The sequence below is a fragment of the Pteropus vampyrus genome, unplaced genomic scaffold, assembly GCF_000151845.1.
Source record: "Pteropus vampyrus isolate Shadow unplaced genomic scaffold, Pvam_2.0 Scaffold3, whole genome shotgun sequence".
NCBI classification, from domain to species: Eukaryota; Metazoa; Chordata; class Mammalia; order Chiroptera; family Pteropodidae; genus Pteropus; species Pteropus vampyrus.
Window position 1 is genome coordinate 754,118 of NW_011888784.1, and position 20,375 is coordinate 774,492.

Below are 20,375 nucleotides of genomic sequence, written 5' to 3' on the forward strand. Positions count from 1 at the left end.
ATCCCAGATAAAGACATATTGGAGAAGCCCACGAATGGGTTGGGTTTCCTGCTTCACCTTGTTAATTACACTAAACTCCTATTTTTCTAGAGCCCTGTAAGGGACATTATTTCTCTTTCAAATTGGAATTGATTTAGCCTTCATCTGCATTACTTAATTTGTTCTAAAAGGCTCAGTGGTAGTATTGGGGTTGGGGGTAGGGTCCTCAATGAAATCAAGAAAAACTAAAACATTAGAAATATCTTGAAGGATAAAATTTTCTTTTTCTCTTTGTTAACATAGACAAAGAGACAAAGATGAATGTTGATGAGTCTGTTACTAAAAGAGAGATACATGAAACAAAACTGAGAAAATATTCCAAGTAAATGTTAAGAGACTTTGGGAGCAACAGAAGGAGAACAAAGTGGCAGTAGCATGGAAATTCTAAATTCACTCTCAGTTATAGATAACTGTGGAGAACAAACTATGTCCAGGATTCCAGTTCATCAGGTCAATATAGCCCTCAAACATTTTTCTCACAATGATAAAAATGAAAAACAAACAAACAAAGAAACAAACAAAAAAATGAAACACCCCATTATAGAGAGTTTAGCTAGTTAAATTTAGCTTAGCGAATGCATCAATGTTTTTAAAACTATCATCAAACAGGCACTGTGCGGTGCAGGTGCCCTCCACACTTCTCTCTATGGGAATCTTTCTCAGCTTTGCTTCAGAGACCTGCTGCCTTGATGATCCACCATTGTGTGTGCACGACCCCTTTCCTGGGAATGCGGGACCAAAGGATTGTTCAATGCCTTACTCAATCACAGTTAATTTTTCCCCAGAGCCTAAGTGACTGGCACTCTGGAAGGTCTGTGGGTGATTAAGAATTCCCAGAAAGCTTACATTCGAGACTGGCCCTGTTAAGCTCATTCTGGTGGTTTCTTTTTTGGGCCCGATGGACCAGCACACCAGCTATCACCAAGCTCATGAATGCAGCTGGATATAAAATTTGCCCTGCATATAAATTAAATATGAGACTGCATCTACACCCCTATGTTGCTCTCTTCAGTATGTACATATTATTGTATCTTGTTTCTAAACACCTCATTTCAAAATGCTGGAAGATTCACTATCGGTCAACAAATAGGGTCATAAGTTTTGTTTTTGTTTTTTTTTTTTTAAAGGGAGATAAGGCTAAGGTATTAGTAAGGAGAGAGGAAATATTACTTGCTAGAGAATTTTTCTCTAACAGTGACTGCATGTAGTATACAGTTGTCAAACCACTTAGGAGTCCAGGCCTCAGGTCTGCAGAGCTGGCCCTATCTTAGAAAAAAAAATAATAAACCACTAAGAGAAGAGCCTATTATACCCAACCCAGTGGGAGAGTACAGATGAAAGAAACATATCAGGCTGGATCTGATAAGTACTAGAGAGGCAAGGAGGCAGACAATAACCAGGAGGTTACTGCTGATTCCCACCACTGGCTGACACGAGCTTAATGCGCTGGTTATGGGGTATTGCTGGAAGGAGGTAAGCTGAGTTAAAAGCACCTTTCTATTCTAAGCTTTGTACTTTGATGTATCATTCTCTGCTTGTGGTAGAACCCAGAGGTGCATAATATGAAAATACTTTAAACTTTTTTTTTTTTTTTTAACTTCTGAGCATCAACCACACTCAGGAAATATGAACCATTCCAAATTTCTGGAACCCTCATCCTCCCTAACTATTGTCTCTAAATTAAACACTTTGTAGAATTCTGACTACACTGGGTTCGGTATTATACACATAGTCATTCGGGCAACAAGCATTGCATACAGACCTCCTTGCCAAAAGTGATAAACAAACGCTTCTAGAGGAACATGCATCTCCAACCTTTTTACACCATTGCAGAGAGGGCCATAAGCAGGGACATGGTAAAGTCCATTCTCTAAGTGTTACTTAAAGAATATCTGCCCTCACTTGGAAGAAAGAATCTGGCCTCAAGAAGTAAAATCAAATGGAAATGCAAAGTGGGTCTCCACGATTCTACTACTAAGTCTGCAAGTCTAACCCTCACTCACTTAAATTACAGGGCTGGGCTGAACAAAAGGCAAGGTTTTGCCCAGGTCAGGAGATAAGGACCATGTGGTGAATTATGAAAGAGCACAGGAAGAGAGTCATCAAAAATATAACTCAAAAAGATTGTAGTTGGGTCAAGCAGGGAATTCCTACTTTCTCCTACTGTCACCTACTTTCTCTGCTGGGCTGAAGAGCGCCGGGTGCAAATCACAGCCACGATCACCACCACCAGCACTGTGATGACGCCGACAGTGACCACGATGATCACAAGCAGGTTGCTGTTCTTCTGAGGAGTGACACTGCCATGCGGGGGGTGCATCTGACCAATGGGTGGCTCTGGGAAAAGATAGGCAAATGGAGATCAGGATTAGGGAGATAGGGTTTATGGAGCTCTGTTAAGGATGTGAAGAGTCTCTATTGTTCTGGGTATTCCTGAAGCTGAGAACGAAGCAATGAAAAACAAGAGGAAAGATCTAAATTATCTGCCCAAGATAAATGAAACCTATGCCCACATAAAGACTTAATAACTTTCATAGAGACATTATTTGCAAATAGCCAAAAGTGGAAGCCCAAATGTCCATCAACTGAAGAATGGATGAAATAGAAACAAATGTGGCAAATCTATACAATGGAAAACTATCCAGACACAGAAAGGAATGAAGTTCTGATACATGGCACAACATGCGTGACCTTCGAAATGTTATGCTAAGTGAAGGAAGCCAGACACAAAAGGCCACATATTGTATAATTCCACTTCTATGTGATATCTAGAATAGGCAAATCCACAGAGACAGAAAGCAGATTAGGTTCGCCAGGAGAGGCGGGGAGAAGTGAACGGGGAAGGGCTGATAACGGTACTGGGCTTCTCTCTGGGGTGATGAAAATGTTCGGGGATTGGATGGTGGTGATGGTGGCACAAACTGTGAATATACTGAAAACCACTGAATTGTGCACATTAAAAGGGTGAATTTATGTTACATGAGTTATATCTGAATTTAAAAAAAATAAGCTCTCATATTGACTAGAAAGTGGGGAAGGAGGAAGAATGCTGCCTTATACTATAAGAATTCCAAAATCAAAAACCAGAAAAAGGCTGTGGTTTAAGGAAAATACTATTTATTTGATACTGTGAAAGACAAACTATTTGACACCACTCATAATTTACCTCCATTCCCTATAAGAAGCTGTCTATAAAGCACATTTAATTTTTGACCCGTTGAGTATATATGACACCTACTTAAAAGCAGCCACTGGGTTTGAAAGAAGGTCATAAAGTCCTGATATGAATGTTTTCCTGTGTTGCAACAGCACTTCATGGTGGATAATATTTAAGCAAAAACAGAATAGTAAGACATTTTTGATAATTTGCTTATATAAAAAGAATGGCTAATGACCCTTTAAATTGTTTTCTTTAAATCCTCAGTCAGAGATCAATTAGAAATACTGTTCTACGTCATGTCTGTCATTTCAACCTACAGATTTTAAAAAAGTAAATATTAGTTTATAATTTTATTTATAAATTAATTTAGAAAACAGCAGAAAGCAATGAGTTTGAATATTTTCTTAGACCTAAGTTTGAATGTGTTTCTTTAACAACCTACATTAGCTTTCTGTATCCCTTGAAGCAAACTGTTAAGGCCTTTTGCATCTCAGTGTTTTTATTTGTAAAATGAAAATAATACTTACTGAACACAGTCACTGCAAGAATAAGAGAAAATATATACAAAACTAACATCTGAGTGCTTGATACAGAGTAAGTGCTCATAATATTATTACACTACTAAAACAGAAAATAAAATGTTGCCTAAATTAATAGCCTCCTATACCATTGGGGATACTTCTGGTGTGGACTTCCAAACTACAAAATTTTTAGAAATAATACTCAACAGGAAAGATAAATGAACTTTTCAAATATAAATATAACAACCTAATACTTGCCTCAAAATCGAAATGCTATCTTTTGACAAATTATCTAAGTAAATCATTGCTTTTTAAAAGATAGTCATCTAAACTTAAATAAATTATTGCTGATTTATTATTACTGGAAAAATAATAATTTGAATCTTGAGGAAGAACTCATCAAAAGTCTTTAATAGCACTATCTGTTAAAAGATTCTGATTATGGATGAAAGAAATAAGATTTCATTGAAGTAATTTTACATTTATTATAAAGAAATGGGCAAGTAATGAAAGGTCAGAACTTTCTGTACAGTTTTACTTAGAATTTAAAAAGTCATTTTACAGTAGTATCCCAATATGTCCTTTCTGTGCTTAATAAACGAATTGATTGGATTAAATTAACCTTTTATGTGAGAGCTTACAATGGAGACAGTTGGGGATTTCATGGATTTTTATTAGCATGACTTAAATTTAAGAGTTCACCATTTCTGACGATCTTAGTTTGAATGGTACAAAGCAGTATACCTTATAAACATTTTTAAAAACCATGTGAACTAGAATTTTTCAAATTTCCACTCTTCTTTCTTTCTTTCCACCCAGGAAGACATCATGTTTCAAGTCAAAAATAGTGACTTCTGAGCATTAGTGAGATTATATTGATGTCATTTTCCTCCGAAAGTTAGGGTTCAGGAGAAGTCCCATTACAAATCCTTCATTTCAGTCCTTTACGACTTCTTTGTAAAAGTTCCCATTAGTTTAAAAGTTGGCATTCAAGGTTTATTGTTAATTTCTCAGTCTCATTTCAAAAGCTGAATCATCAGAATATTGGACATCAAATGGGCACTAAGTCAAGTGCAACGGTGTCCCTAGATGTCGTCGATCCTTGCTCTTTGCAGAAGTATATTTGATGCATTTGCTACAAACACTGAATTAGAGAATACTAAGTATTACTTCTAGAGAAAATACAGGGTTAGGTTCCTGTGAGCCTCGGGTTACAAATTTTTATCAACCAATTAATATATAACTTTGTTTTATGTGTGTTTTGGTTTAAAGACACCTTCTTTAATAATAATGTTGATTCATTACATTGCACTCACAGCCAATAGCATTGTAACTATGATGCCTGAGTGGAGTTTAATGAATGCATATTTTCCCTGAAAGGTACATCACAGCCTGTTAAGCATAAGAGCACTAGATAGCATTCGGTATCACACTTAGGGGCCATTTTATATAGGGAAACCATCAAGAAAAAAGTGAAAAATTGGCACTAAATATATCACAGAAAAGACACTTGTTTACAGTGTGAAAGCTGAAATAAGGCAGTGTCTCCTTGATCCATTGCGGCCAAGTCTGTAAGCACTGAGCTACTCCAATTTTGGGCTGTTCTGCACATGTCCCATGAATGACAATAAAAGCGCCGCAAGTATTGATTTGGGGGGTTAAAAATAAATTTTATCAAGTAGGTGAATTCATAAATACAGAATCTGTGAATAATAAAGATCAAGTATACATTTAAATACCTCGAAATGCTGCTCCAAATTAGGACGGATCCTAGCTAGAGAGCTTACAAATTCACATGAGTGCAGGGGAGAGTTCTCGGAGACAGTCTGACTCCAGACGTGGCAACAATGACATTGATCACATGTTGGGCTTCTGAGAGGAAGCTGCGTGGTGTAATTCAAAGACTTGCAAATATCCTCCAGGATACTATGTTTATTTCATGAGATAGTGGATCCGACACACTGACCTCAGGCCCTACATAGAGTTGGCGCTCAACAGGCATTATGATGTGGTTCAATATATTCATTCTATGTGATTTTTCCAAACCGAAGAAAAATACAGGATCCTAATGCATCTGTTCCTGATGTTAGCATAATAGTGTGGGTATCCAGTGTCTGAGTAAGCAAGAAAGACCTAGATATATTGCACTGATATCAGTGAGAAAGGAATCAATTCTTTTTCAAATCTCACGAGCAGTCAATCCATTTTTATTTTCATGATTGATCACCATAAAAGATTTCATGCTTTAAAAAATTTAATAAAAGCAAACATATATATTTCATAATCTGATAGGTCGAAAGTCTTGGTAACGATTAGGAAAATTGGCTTAATGAAATTTATAATTCTTTGTAGGGTTTCAAACATGTTTTATGTTAATCTTATCACAATTGCCCTCAAAAACTCTGAAGTAAGCTCATTGATAGACCAGTACCTTTACAGAAAACTTAAAGAAAACCAAGCCAGGTATTGAATCCAGGAGTCTTGGCTCCTATTTTTTGAGAATCTAGTCTCATTGCTGCAATGGCTGGGCCCTAATAGCTACACATTGTCAACAGGCGAGTAAACAATGAGAACATTTGGTTGACGAGTCCAGTTTTGAGGAGAGAAATGGATCCAATGAAACTTTCTAGGTCAGGACTGATCTCTTCTACAATTACAGCCTTCCCTGAAAATAGTTTTTTTTTTTTTTTTTATTAGAACACTTTGAGCTCACATATGCCTTAACAATTTTACGAGTCTTTAGGGAAATTCATATGATATTGAATATTTCTAAGCATTTCCCTCTGAAATAAGGTGCCATATAGTCAATCAGCTGGAAGAGTTCTCATAGATAACCTAGCCCAATGTTCCCTAAAATGAAATATCATGGGGAAAAAAGTTCTGTGGTCAATTAAGTTTGAAAACATATTTCTTCCCTCAAATCTCAGAATTTCAAACATGCTAAATGTGAACCGTGAATTGCCAGGAGAGGTGGGGCAGGGAATATATCCAATCATTCCATTAGTATGTGTTGAAGATCCACTCAGGTGCTGTGGATATGATGTTGTGATGAAAACATGGATGGGCCTTGAGGGCATTATGCTAAGTGAAATAAACCAGACAGAGAAAGACAAATGCTGCATGAATCACATCTATGTAAAATCTTAAAAAGCTCAACTCACTGAAGTAGAGTCTAGAATGGTAGTTACCAAGGACTGGGAGTTGGGGAAAGTGAGGAGATATTGGTTAAAAAAACACAACAGACTTCCAGTTATAAGTAAATTCTGGGGATAAGATATATGGCATAGTGATTATAGTTGATAATATTGAATACTTGCAAGTCGCTAAGTGAGTGAAATGTTCTCATCACACAAAAAAATGGTAATTATGTGATGGTTAGCTAATGCTGTGGTGGTCATCATTTTGCAACATATAAGTGTATCAAACAAACACATTGTACACCTTAAACTTACACAATGTTATATGTTGATTATATCTCAACGAACTTGGTGGAGGGGGAGCCGTGAAAAGATTCAAGCAGGCAAAAAAAAAAACAAAAAAACTATATGAGATAAAAAGCACACACAGTATGATATAGCTGTAGGCCTGCCTAACTAGTTGGACCAAAGAAGGAAAAACAATGTTATATATTAAATGATCTCTTTCGCATTCCTAAAACATGTACCTTGTCTGAGACATTGTGACATGCACAGAAAGTCAGGTTACTTCTCACCTGGGATCAATGCATAGCTATTAGAAATGAACTGTAAAAGCCCCATTTCTAAGTTATTTTTCTGGAAAGGTGGAGAGGGAGCATCAGCCAGGATATGGAACCATTAGGAAGTATTTATAGGGCCACGCTTACATTGTTTCATAATAATTTGCATGTTATTGTCTTCTTGTATATATTGGGTGGTCTGAGAACAATTTTCAAATTCGAATATTGTGATTGTTCCTCAACCCCCACTACCCCGCCCAAAAGAGGCATGATTATTGACCTCATAAAGCTTACATTTTACTAGAAAAGACTTATAGTGAACAAATTATGAAGCAAATAAATATAAAATTACAACTGTAATTGGTGTTTAAAATAATAGTGAAGTTTATGTAGAAAAATGTCATGTGAGGACAAAATGATCACTGGAAGAGGAGAGAGGTCATAAAAGGCTTCATTATAGAAGTAACACTTAGGCTGAACACAGAGTTTTGTGAGGAGTTAGTTCCTGTTCCTTTATAAGGGAACAGAGAGCAGATCCTGTGTCTGGAACACTAAGAGCCAAAGGAAATGGTACAAAATGAGGTTGGAAAGAGAAACAGAACCCAGTTCACACAGAGCCTTGCAGATCACATGCAGTTATTCTAAGTATAGTCACAGACGATTTAAGGATTTTCAGCAAGGAACTGACAGACTTGATTTGTGTTAGGAAAACATCTCTTCCTGCTGTGTGGAGAGAGGTTGGTGGTGAAAGAAAGACCAGCTAAGAGGATACTGAAGTTCTCCAGGTGAGACATGATGATGGCTTGAACTGAGATGGTAGCAACTGCAATCAAGCAAAGAACTTGAGACCCTGGACCAGTCCAGTTACATAATACAGTTTGCAAGTAAATGAACAAAGTCAATTGCATATGCAGGAAGAAAAACAGGAAGAGTTAAGTTTAGGCTTAAGCAATGGTCCTTACGTCTGAAACGAGGGAGAGGGGGAAGGGGCATGCTCAGGGAGGGAAGAAAGAATGTTCAGTCTTGAATACGTCAGGGTTGAGATCTTATAATAAATTATAAAGAGGCAGCTAAAAAGGTCTGTAATAGAGATATAAATTTGTCTGTTGGCACACAGATGGAATTTGAAGCTCTGAGAGCAAATGAGATCACCAAAATATAGAGTGTGGAGTGAGCAGAGACACTCTCTCAAGACTAAGACCTCTAGCATTGAGGGAGAAGAGGAGGACCTGGCAAAGAGAAGTGAGTGGCTAGACAAGTTTCCCAATGCTCAGTTGATAATAGTGAACTTTTATTCTCAGAGCATCTCATGGGACCCACGTACCCTGGAAGAACTTTTGAGGAAAGACAGTCTAGATCAGTGGTTTTCCACTGGAGTGATTTTGTCCCCCATAGGGACATTTGGCAATGTCTAGAGACATTTTTGGCTGTTACATCTTGAGAGGAGGGGAAATATTACTGGCATCTGGGAAATAAAGGTCCAGGATCCGGCTAAGCATCCTATAATACAAATACAGAGGACATGTCCCATAACACAAGAATTATCCCGCTCCCAGTGGCACTAGTTCTGAGGTTAAAAAAACCTTGATCCAGTTTAATACGTTCTATGTTCAGATGAAAAACTGAAATCCAAAGAGTTTAAGTGACTTGATTCACACAGTCCTAACCCCTGGCCACATCACTTCTAGAGCTTGGGGTTGAGATTAGTCTGGGACCCTTATAATCATTTGAGATAGATACTAGTTGAATTGCAGGCGGGCAGAGCCTCTTTTAGAATAGAACTCAAGATGTCGGACCACTCCCATTAACTTTCCACTGGGAAAACAAATGTAGAATTTACTCCTGGACCTTTTCTTTAGCATTAAGGTGTCTGCTGAATGTCTTATAATAGCTCACCAATCGATGCTGATGATTTCATGCAAATATGGAAAGAGCCTTTATGTAAACTTTCTTTAGATTTGTTTAAAAGTTATTGAGTTCTGGAAACAATAAAGCAATGTTTCCCTAAACTAGAAGGCAAATCATGGTCTTTTCTCCTAAATGCAGAATGCAAGCTATGTTTTGCAGAACACCTAATATGATGCTGAATATTCAAAAATTAATAAGATTGATTTTTAAAATAATGCTTCACTAAAGATCAACATCTGTCAACTTAACTTACTTTTCAAAGGTTGAGGACAATATAACATTTTGTAGGGTTTGTAGATCTCTTAACCAAAATCACTAATTTCGAAATTATAGGAAGAGAAACTAACAAAAGAGAAATTGGTGATTTATCTTTCCCAGTAGGAAAAGCATAATGGAACTGAATTAATTTTCACTCTTCTTGTCATTTATACAAATATAAACTACAAAGTCACATTTTCAGAAGTTGAAAATCTTTCTGCTTTAAGAATGGGCACTCTAACCCAAAACTGAATGCCTCATAAAAATAAAATACTACCATATTACTGCGCATTAGCTTTGATTCTATCTGTCATCATAAAGTAATTCAGGAAACCTCTTCAGTTTTCTCAATTTAATTAAGGGCTTCCAACTACAAGAGTAAACATGAATTACTTCTTTTTAAAAATATGAATTCTGAGTGCATTTTTAAAAAGAGTGGCTTGTTGCAGGAGAAAGTAAGTGATTAGCAAAGTCTAAATTTATCTACGACTGGCCTGAGCACCCTGACAATAAGCTGTTATTCTCTTACAATGCTTAGAAGGACGAATCCAGCAAGTGCAGGGAAAGATAGGAGACCTTTATAATTCTGTCACCCTAGGAGGAGACGTCTCAACTTTTCATTGTATATGAGGTTCAAAAACTCAGATTTTTACAATGGTCTTGTTGATGTAGCCTACTTTGTAAAAGTGGGGTGGGTTGGAGTTTTATCAGTCAGGGTTTCCTCTATCTAATTGAAAAACATATCCTGTTTTTAAGGCATAAGACATTAGCAGAATTTTAATTAGAAGCTAGGGTTTTCAGATGCCTTTGCTGATTCACTTGGAATAGCTCCAGCTAAAGTCGAAATACATATTTACTATCATTTATCTGCTAGCAAAATAGAAAAGGAAATGGATTAACTCTGACCTCCACAGTCCCTCTGAGGTCATCAGTTTGCCTTAGTCAAGTAGCTTGTAATAATTTGTTATTCCAGTAGGGATTCTAAAAATGTTTCCTGTGCTTTTTTCATCCCATCCATTTACCAAGAAATACCTAAAACACCATTAAGTGATGCAGAAAACTGAGAAGGGGTAATGTCAATAATCTAAACGATGCACAGTCACTGGATGCTGTTCTTCTATTTTATATTCCTAACTTTCTCCTGTGATCAAACTCATTATGATCTTATTTCTCACTAGAAGTATTAAATAAAATGTAAAAAAAAAAATACAATGACATGCATGTCTCTCAATTATTATCATTCTCTTCATCTGAGATCTGACTCCTGTAAAAAGAAAAGTTCTTGTTGACTAACCTATTAATGCCAAATTTGGGCTGGTGTTTCTTTTCAAGCAGAGAATTTGTTTTATTTTGAAGGGCAAGTTTACATAATCAATACCAAAGTCTTCAATTTGATCCAAAATTAGAATTGCCAGATTTAGTAAATAAAAAATAAAGAGACCCGGTTCTTTGAATTAGTTCTAGTTATCTATGCGTACGTACATTGAAAAGTATTGCAATGGAAATCCTTTGAAATATTTTTCTTTATCTTATATTTATAGGCAATTAGAAATGATTCAAATTTTATGGGGCCTCCTGTATTTTTTAGGCACTAAATTTGGTAATTCTATCCAAGCTTAAAGTTCTTTAGGACACTCACTTTAAGAGACTACATAGTTTTGTGTCTGTGGCTTAAAATTGCTCCACCTTTCACACACATAATCACTGCACAGTGGTGGATGGAAACTGAGAGAAGGTAATTGTTCTTTCACAATTACCTCTACTGATTCCTTCTTTAATTTCCTGGCATTCTATCTCTTCAAAAAGCACTATCCTGTGCTAGTACAGTCATTCGCTTAGCTAGGAATGCATTCCAACCTGAATTCCAATAACTCCCAGAGAAACAGCATCTCAAAATCAGCTCTGCAGGATGATTCTAAGGGAGACAATGTTAATATGATGTTAATTCCTGGCATGTACTCCAAACCTAGAAAAACTCAATCTCAGGGCATAAAATATTACAATTACATTTTCACACAATGTCAACAACCTTCTTTACCTTTCCCCACATCTCTGGGACTTTTCTCACTCACTTTCATGTTCCTGGAATGTATTTCTCTGCCCTGTCCACCTGGGTAGTTCTCCCTCTTTGTTTATTGCTCTGTCAGTGGTCTATTTTTCAATCTGTGCCATGGCTCATAGCGAGTACCTGCATACTGTGAAGGCTTTGTAGCATCGCTTACTGACTATTCGAATGTACAAAGTGTGTTTGGTGTATTGCTGAGATAATTTTACCAGTTAAAGTTTGAAGGAAGAGAATAGAACTTGCAAAATTTTGGGGAAGAAACTATCATATTGAAACCCACTTTATAGAGCAAGCCCTTGGTCTGTTTTCAGCCCTAACACAGCTTTCCTCTTGTGTTTCTCCTGTGAGCTCCCCAGGGTGTCTTTTGTGTATATATCAGAGCCCAGGAACTATCTGAGCCAGGCACTAGCAATAACAGGTGTCTAAAACTCAAATGTTTACAAGAGACAATAATGTTGATTAAATAAGAAAAGGTCTGTTTAAAAACAATAGGAAGTAGTGAAGGTTGTAGCAACCTGGAGAGGAAATTAAAATGTAAGAAATTGTACTCATCTGGTAAGTAAAATGCATTAATAACAGAGCAGGGTATGCCTGGCAACTAGAAAGGAAGAGTCAGCAGGTAAAATTATATACCTGAGCCCACCACTGGCCAGGGGCAAAGGAACACTGAGGCTCTCGCTAGAGCATCTGGTCTACTCCCCAGATATACATATCCTCTTGGGGGAAATGAATATATTAGATTAACATAGCTTATGATAGGAAATAATCACTTAATTCACCCCCGTATTCTAATTTCATGGTCAGCAAGCAACTTTTAGATTGCAATTTTGGCTTTTCATACATATATATTTTTTTTTACAGATTGCAAGGACCTTGTCAGTTTACAATCCCTTATTTTTTTAATTATTATTTTTATTTTTTAGGCCTACAGCACCTGGTCTTCCTAGGTGGTCTCCTACCCAAGTACTAACCAGGCCTGACCCTGCTTAGCTTCCGAGATCAGACGGGATCAGGCTTGTTCAGGGTGGCATGGCCGTAGACTTATATGTATTTTTTTTTTTAGCAGACAATATCTAAATGTATATTAAGCTATTCATTAATCAAATTTCTCATGAAAACCTGCTAAACTGCTTAAATAAATCATGTTATTGTCATAACACAGAATAGTATATAACAGCAAAGATAAATGAAGGAGAGATATTTGCAAGTACGCAAATAAATCTTAAAAACAAAGTTAAAGATAAGCACAAGCTGCAGGAGGATACATATAGTATGATGCCATTTCTATAAAGTTACAAATGTTTATAATTATAATAATATAATGTTTAGGGATACATATACATATATGATAAACACCATATTTGAGAGAATGTTACATCACAGTGAGAAATGGAGGGCATGGTAGAAAAGTATGTGATAAGGTAGAGACATACAAGAGATTTCAACTGGATGTTGAATATTTTATATCTTAACTTTGGTGATGGGTACATGTGTTGATATTTTTATTTTGAATATATGAAATATGTTTTTAGCAAATCAAGACAAACAGCCATAGCAACATATTTTTAAAAGCTTATAGAAGGAAGTTATCATATATACATCAGTGCCTGGGAGTTTGGCTAGTATTAATCCAACTTCCCAAAGTTTTTGTTTCAGCAATATTCAGGACAAGATTCTAGAAGACATCTCTAAAACCAACCTGCTTCTTCCATACAGTTCTAGAATCACCTCCATTTGGTCATCGTCAAAGCCAACAGATATGTATGAATGCTCCATTAGGATGAGCAGAAATTAATGTCTCATCTTGACAATGTACAGGAAAATTAGCAATGAGGTATTAGAGGATTTTGGAGAGGAAACATACTCTCCAGGCAAAAACCAGTAACATCAATTTATGAAACTGGGTGGGTCAGAGTTCATTCTATCTTAGTTATTACCTCTCTCTAATAAAATTAAAACTTTGGAAACATTTGAAATACATATAACACTTTAAAATCTAAATATTTAACAGCCCTGTGTCATTTATAAATTCTCTATGCTTGGGCTTTTCTGACTTCCGTTTTGTGCGCTTTTTGGCTCTCAGCATTGTATCCTGATGGAATAAGTTACAGGTTTGTTAGTAACTTCACGTTTCTATTATTTCCACTAAGACCCTAAATCTGGAGGTCTTGGCACTTGCAGTCAATCACAAATTTGCCTCAGACACTCAAGAAATACTCATTTAATATAACTAATCCAAGAGGACCTAATTTATATACTTACCGTTGAGAGTGCTTCTATCAATCAAATTAGTATCAACTGGCCAATAACCTCCATCTCCATGACGACCTATTTATTAGAGAAGCATATCAGAATGTTAGCAGATATACAATATGAAAGCATAAATGAAAAAAAAAAACCAGACAGAAATAATAAGTATTTTAAAATACACAAACAATTGAACAAGATTTGGCCACCTCAAAGATAGCCTGAGAATGTTAATACCATTATACCTTGTGAGAAAATGTTATTTTCTATGTGTGAGAAAAAAAATATGTCACGAAAATGGGCTATTAAACTACACAATTCAATTCCTTTCTGAAAAGCTGCTCCTTCCTCTTCCTCCCCTACCCCAACATTCTTGTTGAAAAGTCATTAAAAGGTACAATAGCAGTACTAGTCTAAATGCCACTTTCCTGAACATCTCAGGATGGAGGGGGTGCTGGTCATGGTCCCTGGACAGGCAGAGAGCATTCTTCCTCTATGCTACCGGAGGTTCTGCCCACACTGTGGCCCACCTGGCATGACTTTGTGGCAAATTATCATTATTACTGTACAAAGGGACAGCACATTTCATCTTATCAAGGGCTTTGAGTAGTCTTCGTGTTATACGCCAAATAAGTGCCTCAGAATGAGGTATTAGATACGGTGTGAGACTGGTATGTCACAACCCACGTGGTCTGAATATTTCTTACAAACACACCAGGAAAGGAAGAAGGCTTCATTAGTATCATCACATAATTGGAAACACTGACTTCCATTAGGTTTCCAACAGTTGTAAAAGTAGTATTTATCTAGAATTGAGTCCAAAATTAACTAGAAATAATTATGCTATCATCCAAATTTAATGGTGTTTCGCCACAGGTAAATCTCTTTTTCTATTGGTACATTTCTAGATTATTTGATTAGATTTTGAGTTCTAGAATATCTGTTAGGTAGATCTTTTATAGAAAAACATTTGAATTTATATGCAAACACATACAAGAATACAGATAATTCTCCATTTTGTTTAGGGAGTTAATTTCTGAAAGCAGTTATAATCAGTGGATGATGAAGAGGAAGCCAACTGGGCAGTCAGCTACAATAACATAGGCCGTTTTCTCACATGTATAGATTTTAGTTTTCTTCTTCTGTAAGACTTTCAAGTCCTACTCTTATGACTTCTTTTGCAGACCCAACATTCCTCTTACCAAACCTTTCCCTTTTACAAAATAGTAGCGAAGAAACAACTTAAATCTTGCTCACAGATTATACATTCACAATTTAAAAAAATTTTTTTTGATATAAAGTCATAGCTGAAGTTAAGGTGTCAAGCTTCCAACAAGCAATGCATAAATTAATGTAATCACATCACATTCTGTTCTTAGGATAAATTGGTACATTTAAAATATGCTGGCCAATGACCGTGGGTATACAAAGAAGTGGAAATTAAGGTGGAGGCTCCTGTGTGAGGGTTGTGGTTGGTACAGGGTGGGGAGTGGTGAGAGGAGGAACTGAAATAAGCAGCAATTGTGAAAATTTCAGTGGGTCGAATAAAATGTGGATAAAGCCTAACCCTTTTTCCAAATACCTTGCTTGTTTGACTCAACACATTCGGAGTCTCAATGAGCAGAGATAACCTTTGCCCATGGGACACTGTAAGATCAATGTTGGAAGAAATGAAGTGAGACAGAAGTTCTGTATGAATATTAAGATGATTTTTCCCATATCTGAAAGCAACTAGATTGCAAAGCAGTCAGGCAAAAAAGATGCTAACAGCCCCATCACTCAGGCCAGTAAAGCAATAAATGATTCCTGTGGGGAGTAATCCTGTATTGGCTGGAAATTGGGTATATAGCCTGTGGAGGATTTTCCTTTTCCTCTAGCATCCTAACAAATGTCTTTTTAATGAAGTTTCTCACTTTCCCAGCTAGTTTGTGAGAAGATGCAAAAACAAGCCCACGAGCACATCCATGTATTACTCAGGCATAAAGCTTTATGGGCATAGCACCCTTTCGATTTAGCAAGGCTATTAATTACATTGTGAATTTTAATATGTAGAAGAAAATCAGATATCATATGGTTAGAGCTTTGGGTAAGATAAAGGAAGTCTGGAAATACCTTCTAAATAAGAGAAGGTAGCTTAAAGCTTGAGTATTCTACTCACGCAATTGAATATTATTGACACTGATTAACTTTTTGTTGGTTATAATTAGATTAGTACTAGAAAAGAAAGTTAAGTAACTCTTACCATATCCAATAGAATGTACTTTAAAGAAACTTGATATCATCAACAAGCAAGATTGGATTTATGGTAATTTAGAGTTCCCGCACCACTTCAGTAAGAAAACACAAAACTCATTTCTGGGATAGTGATGAATCAGAGAGCTCTTCATCTAACAATGTGAAAACCAAATATTAATTTTGTGCACTATGTTTCTATTCTCTAAAATGTCTTTTATATTCCAGAAAGGCATCCTTTATGGGAAAATAAGAAGTTAAGAAAAAAAACTTATAGATACTGGAGACTAAAGAGCATACTGTTATTGTTTGGTATTTCATAGGCTTTTTAAGGGCTTTTCGCTGTGGATGAAATATTGGATGGGTTTGGTTAACTTGGTTAATTTCTTAAGCACCGATTTAGGGAAACAGAAGACTAATTAGACTCTGCATGATGGAAAGTCAGTTAACGCAAAGATATAAACTACTGTCTGATCTCAGAGGTCTTAAGTTTATTAATGAAGCATAAAACATACTTCATTCAAAATTAAGTGTCTACTATATGCAGGCCCAGTCCTAGATCCTCTGAGAAGGGGTAGTATAAAAAGATATATCTGATATGCATCCAGCCATGACAGACAGAGCTGGTTCATTGTAACCAGATCCCACACAGGCCTACTCAGGGTTAGTATTAGGTAATTGCAGATGGTTTTCCATTTACTTTAACTTTAAAGTTTTAAGAATAAGTTAATCCATCTATTGCAATAAAATAACCATTACGTTTAATTAAAATTTATTTTCATTTATCTAGAATTACTGTGAGAACTACATGCACATAAAAAACAACATATTACTTTCAGTGTTATATGTTCCCTAATTATATTGATCTTAAAATTCTCAAATTTCTTTTTTCAAATACTATACTAAATGTCTAATATTTTTCAAAATGAAAATTCAAATAAGTAAAATATGGAAATTTAAAATAACATTTGCAAAAATAATGTAATTTCAATGTATACAGGTTTTTTATTTAAATGAAGCTCAAAGTAGTTTAAAAATTGGAAATGAATATTCTTTTTAATAAAATTACTAGTGATATGATTTTATACAAACACGGTAATCAAAATGTACTACAAGAAATAATATAATCTGCAGCATATAAAAAAGAATTCTGTGTTACTGTTTACCTATATTTTCCTAATAGAAGAAAAAATAGAAGTGAGAAAAAGAAATAAGATAATAAAGAGTAATGAATTTATATATCACTTAAACAACTAGGATAATTTCATCAAAAAATCACTGCTTGCAGAAAGTTTTGATAACTAAAGCAAATGTTTTTACTTTTCCCTAGGTTTTGAAATCAGTAAATGGTGGTTTCAAAAAGAAAAATAAAACAAAAGAAACAAGTCCATGGTTGACTTAAAAATGAAGAAGACAGTGGCTTTTTAGAGTTATTCAAAATAGTTTATATAGTTTTAAATTTATTTTATTTAAGTAGTTCTAAGGTAGGTCCAAACTAAAAATTTTTTGTTCCTTGATCTGCATTTGTAAAGTATAGTAAACTACAGAATAATTTAAAGGGTTACTTTTTATATGTTATCTAAAGGGTAGATCGCATAAAAAGGCTTTGCGTCCTTTTTTGGAGAGAGACATAGACTCCCTTGGGCAAAAGACAGTCTCCTGATTTCCCTGCCACCTGCTGCGTGGATTGAGGGAAACACGGGCAGAGGCAATGACTTCCTTTAGGAAGCGTGCTTATTTTTATATTTCTTCGTGCTTACCAAAGTGACATACGCACTGTGTTTTCAGTGTTTGATGAGTGACTAATGTGAGCTAGAATGCTTCATAATGTGTAAATAATGCAAACAAAGTTATCACTCTTATGCAAGTTATATGTTCTTGTTCTTACTTACATATCACATAAAATATTGTTTCTATATTTTTATTGTGAAGTGTGTAGTGTGTATAAAATGAAACAACATTAAAATTTACATTAAACCCCTACTTTTAGCACACATAGGCAGATGGAGAATATTTCCCATGATAAAAAATTTTCAGCACCTACCAAAGATTAATTTGATTGGGATTTCATTTCTAATATCTGTTTTTTTTTTTTTTTCTGAGTGAATGTTTCTAAGTTCAGGAAAGAGTAAATAGAAAATTAATTTGCAGAGGACATGGACAAAATTGATGTGGTATTTCTAATGTATTCTTTAATCCATCTACCTGAATGGAAATAACAGAAAGTTCCCCAGAATGGCACCCGTATAATCAATTCTAAGAAAAAAACATGTGACCCATGATCTAAATCACCTGGACAGATTGGTCATCTAACAAGCATTCAATATATAGCCTCCCAAGGATGCAGAATACTGATCTGTCTTCTTGATGTTAGAACTGGTTCTCTGAAAAGAATTCTGGTGATAATAAAGGAAACTGCATTGATTTTATGTCTTGTATACCAGTGGATAAAGATAATCCATTAATGCCACCTGAATACAGCTTTACTGTCTAATACACAGGTCATATTGAGATATATTTAAAGCATATGGTTTTTCAGAGGCTGGAAAACTCAGATATCAAATTATCATGCAGTTGATAATACAGCTGACTTTGAACAAAGGCATCAGGACATCTAAAAAACAAGCAAAATCATAACACATGCCTAGGACATTTTGAACATATATTAATAGAAAATACATAATGAGCTCTTTTCACTCTTTCCTAAGGTTCAATACACTGTTTTTAAATTAACGTGAAAGTGTGTTGATGGAAAGAAAGTAGAATGTAACTGCTTCATATGTTAAGGGCAGCTAACATGCCTGCCATATATTGAGGTTTGGTGCTCGACAAATCCTTCTTGCCTTCCATTCTTCAAAACACTTCCTTTTATCTGCCACCTGTGGCAAGTTTAAGAGCAATACTTTATGGAAATGGCGATGTATTTGGTGACCCATACCAAGTCAGAGATACAGTACAAAAGAACAGTACGTGCCATTGTCTGTCTGCTTTTTGACCATGAGAGGCAGTTCTTTTGAGTTCTAATTTCTGCCTTTATGCCAGAAAATATGAATAGACTAGACTATGAGAAGTAAATTGATTAAGAATCCTTAGAAGTCAATCTAAAATCTAAGATGATCATTTCACACACAAATGTCATGAATAGACAGACTATATAGTTATTTTGAAAATCAAGACACATTAAGAATGAAAGAGGGTGCTACTGTCAATTATGCTTGGACCTAGATATTAATCAGGACACTCCTGGACAAAATGGAAATTATAATTATCCTATACATCAAAGATTTAAACAAACGAACCCCCTAATTCCTGGCTCTTGGCTGAGATCTGTTTGATTCTGGATCTTGACCTCTTGAGGCACTTATATAGTCTTTTTGCAGAGTTTGGCAACATACAGGTGAAGAAAAGTTGCCTGAGCAATATTCTAAAGTAGAAAAAAAATGTATAAACATTTTGTAAGCACCAGAGTTAAAGCAGGGCTATGCCAGACAACTGGTACCTGGATTCCTGAACATGATGATAAATGTCAGCCAATGAGAAAAGAAGAAACCTGTATGAATGTACGTATGTATGTATGTATGTAATTATTTCAGAAGCACATTGGTTACTGCTATGAATTCTAGCACTGTTTATTCTCAACCTCTTGCAAGGAACAATGGACAAAAACTTAAAAGGTAAATATCAGAGGACCACAGGACCTGAACAGATCAAGATCTTTTGATCACAGGAAAGAAGGTAGCTCCCTTAAAGATTTCAGGTAAGAAGGGCCTATACATTCTTATTTATATGACTAACTATAATTAGTTTGTGTCCCTTTATCTAGTTGTGGATAAAAGCTTATCAACTGTTCTTGATCACACGTCATAAACTTCCACGTATCAAAAGCCCAATAAGTTTATTAGTTATTATACTTTTTATTCACATAAGTTTAGAATGAAACTTGTTAACAGGTTTTGAATTGTTAATAAAATAAAAAATAAAGATGACAATAATATTAATGATATGGTGATTGAGGGTAGTCTCTGAATTCTCTACTCTCACCAGAATTTCCTTGTATGTATTCTTACCTACAGTGCATCTGGAATAATAATCAGCATATAGGTCTAAGAAATCACTTTTAGATGAAGTCTTGTCTTTATGGAAATCTAAAAAGTATCCTATTTCTCTAAACATGGGCACTTTCCTGGATGACTAGCTCTTCCCAGGAGTAGGCTCATTCACAGCTATGACATGGAGAATGAGGCGGTC

The 20,375-nt window shown here is 35.6% G+C and overlaps 1 protein-coding gene and 1 non-coding gene across 2 annotated transcripts in view; both read right to left on the reverse strand.

Moving 5' to 3' along the window:
* Window positions 1–20,375, reverse strand: part of DCC (DCC netrin 1 receptor) — a 538,543-nt gene that overhangs the window by 58,089 nt on the left and 460,079 nt on the right. The window contains 2 exon segments of the mRNA XM_011362349.2: window positions 2,214–2,376; window positions 13,911–13,976. Coding sequence (XP_011360651.1) covers window positions 2,214–2,376; window positions 13,911–13,976 — 229 coding nt within the window.
* LOC111741510 lies at window positions 12,571–12,689 on the reverse strand. The gene has a single exon (XR_002781014.1). It is a non-coding gene; the product is annotated as a 5S ribosomal RNA (ribosomal RNA).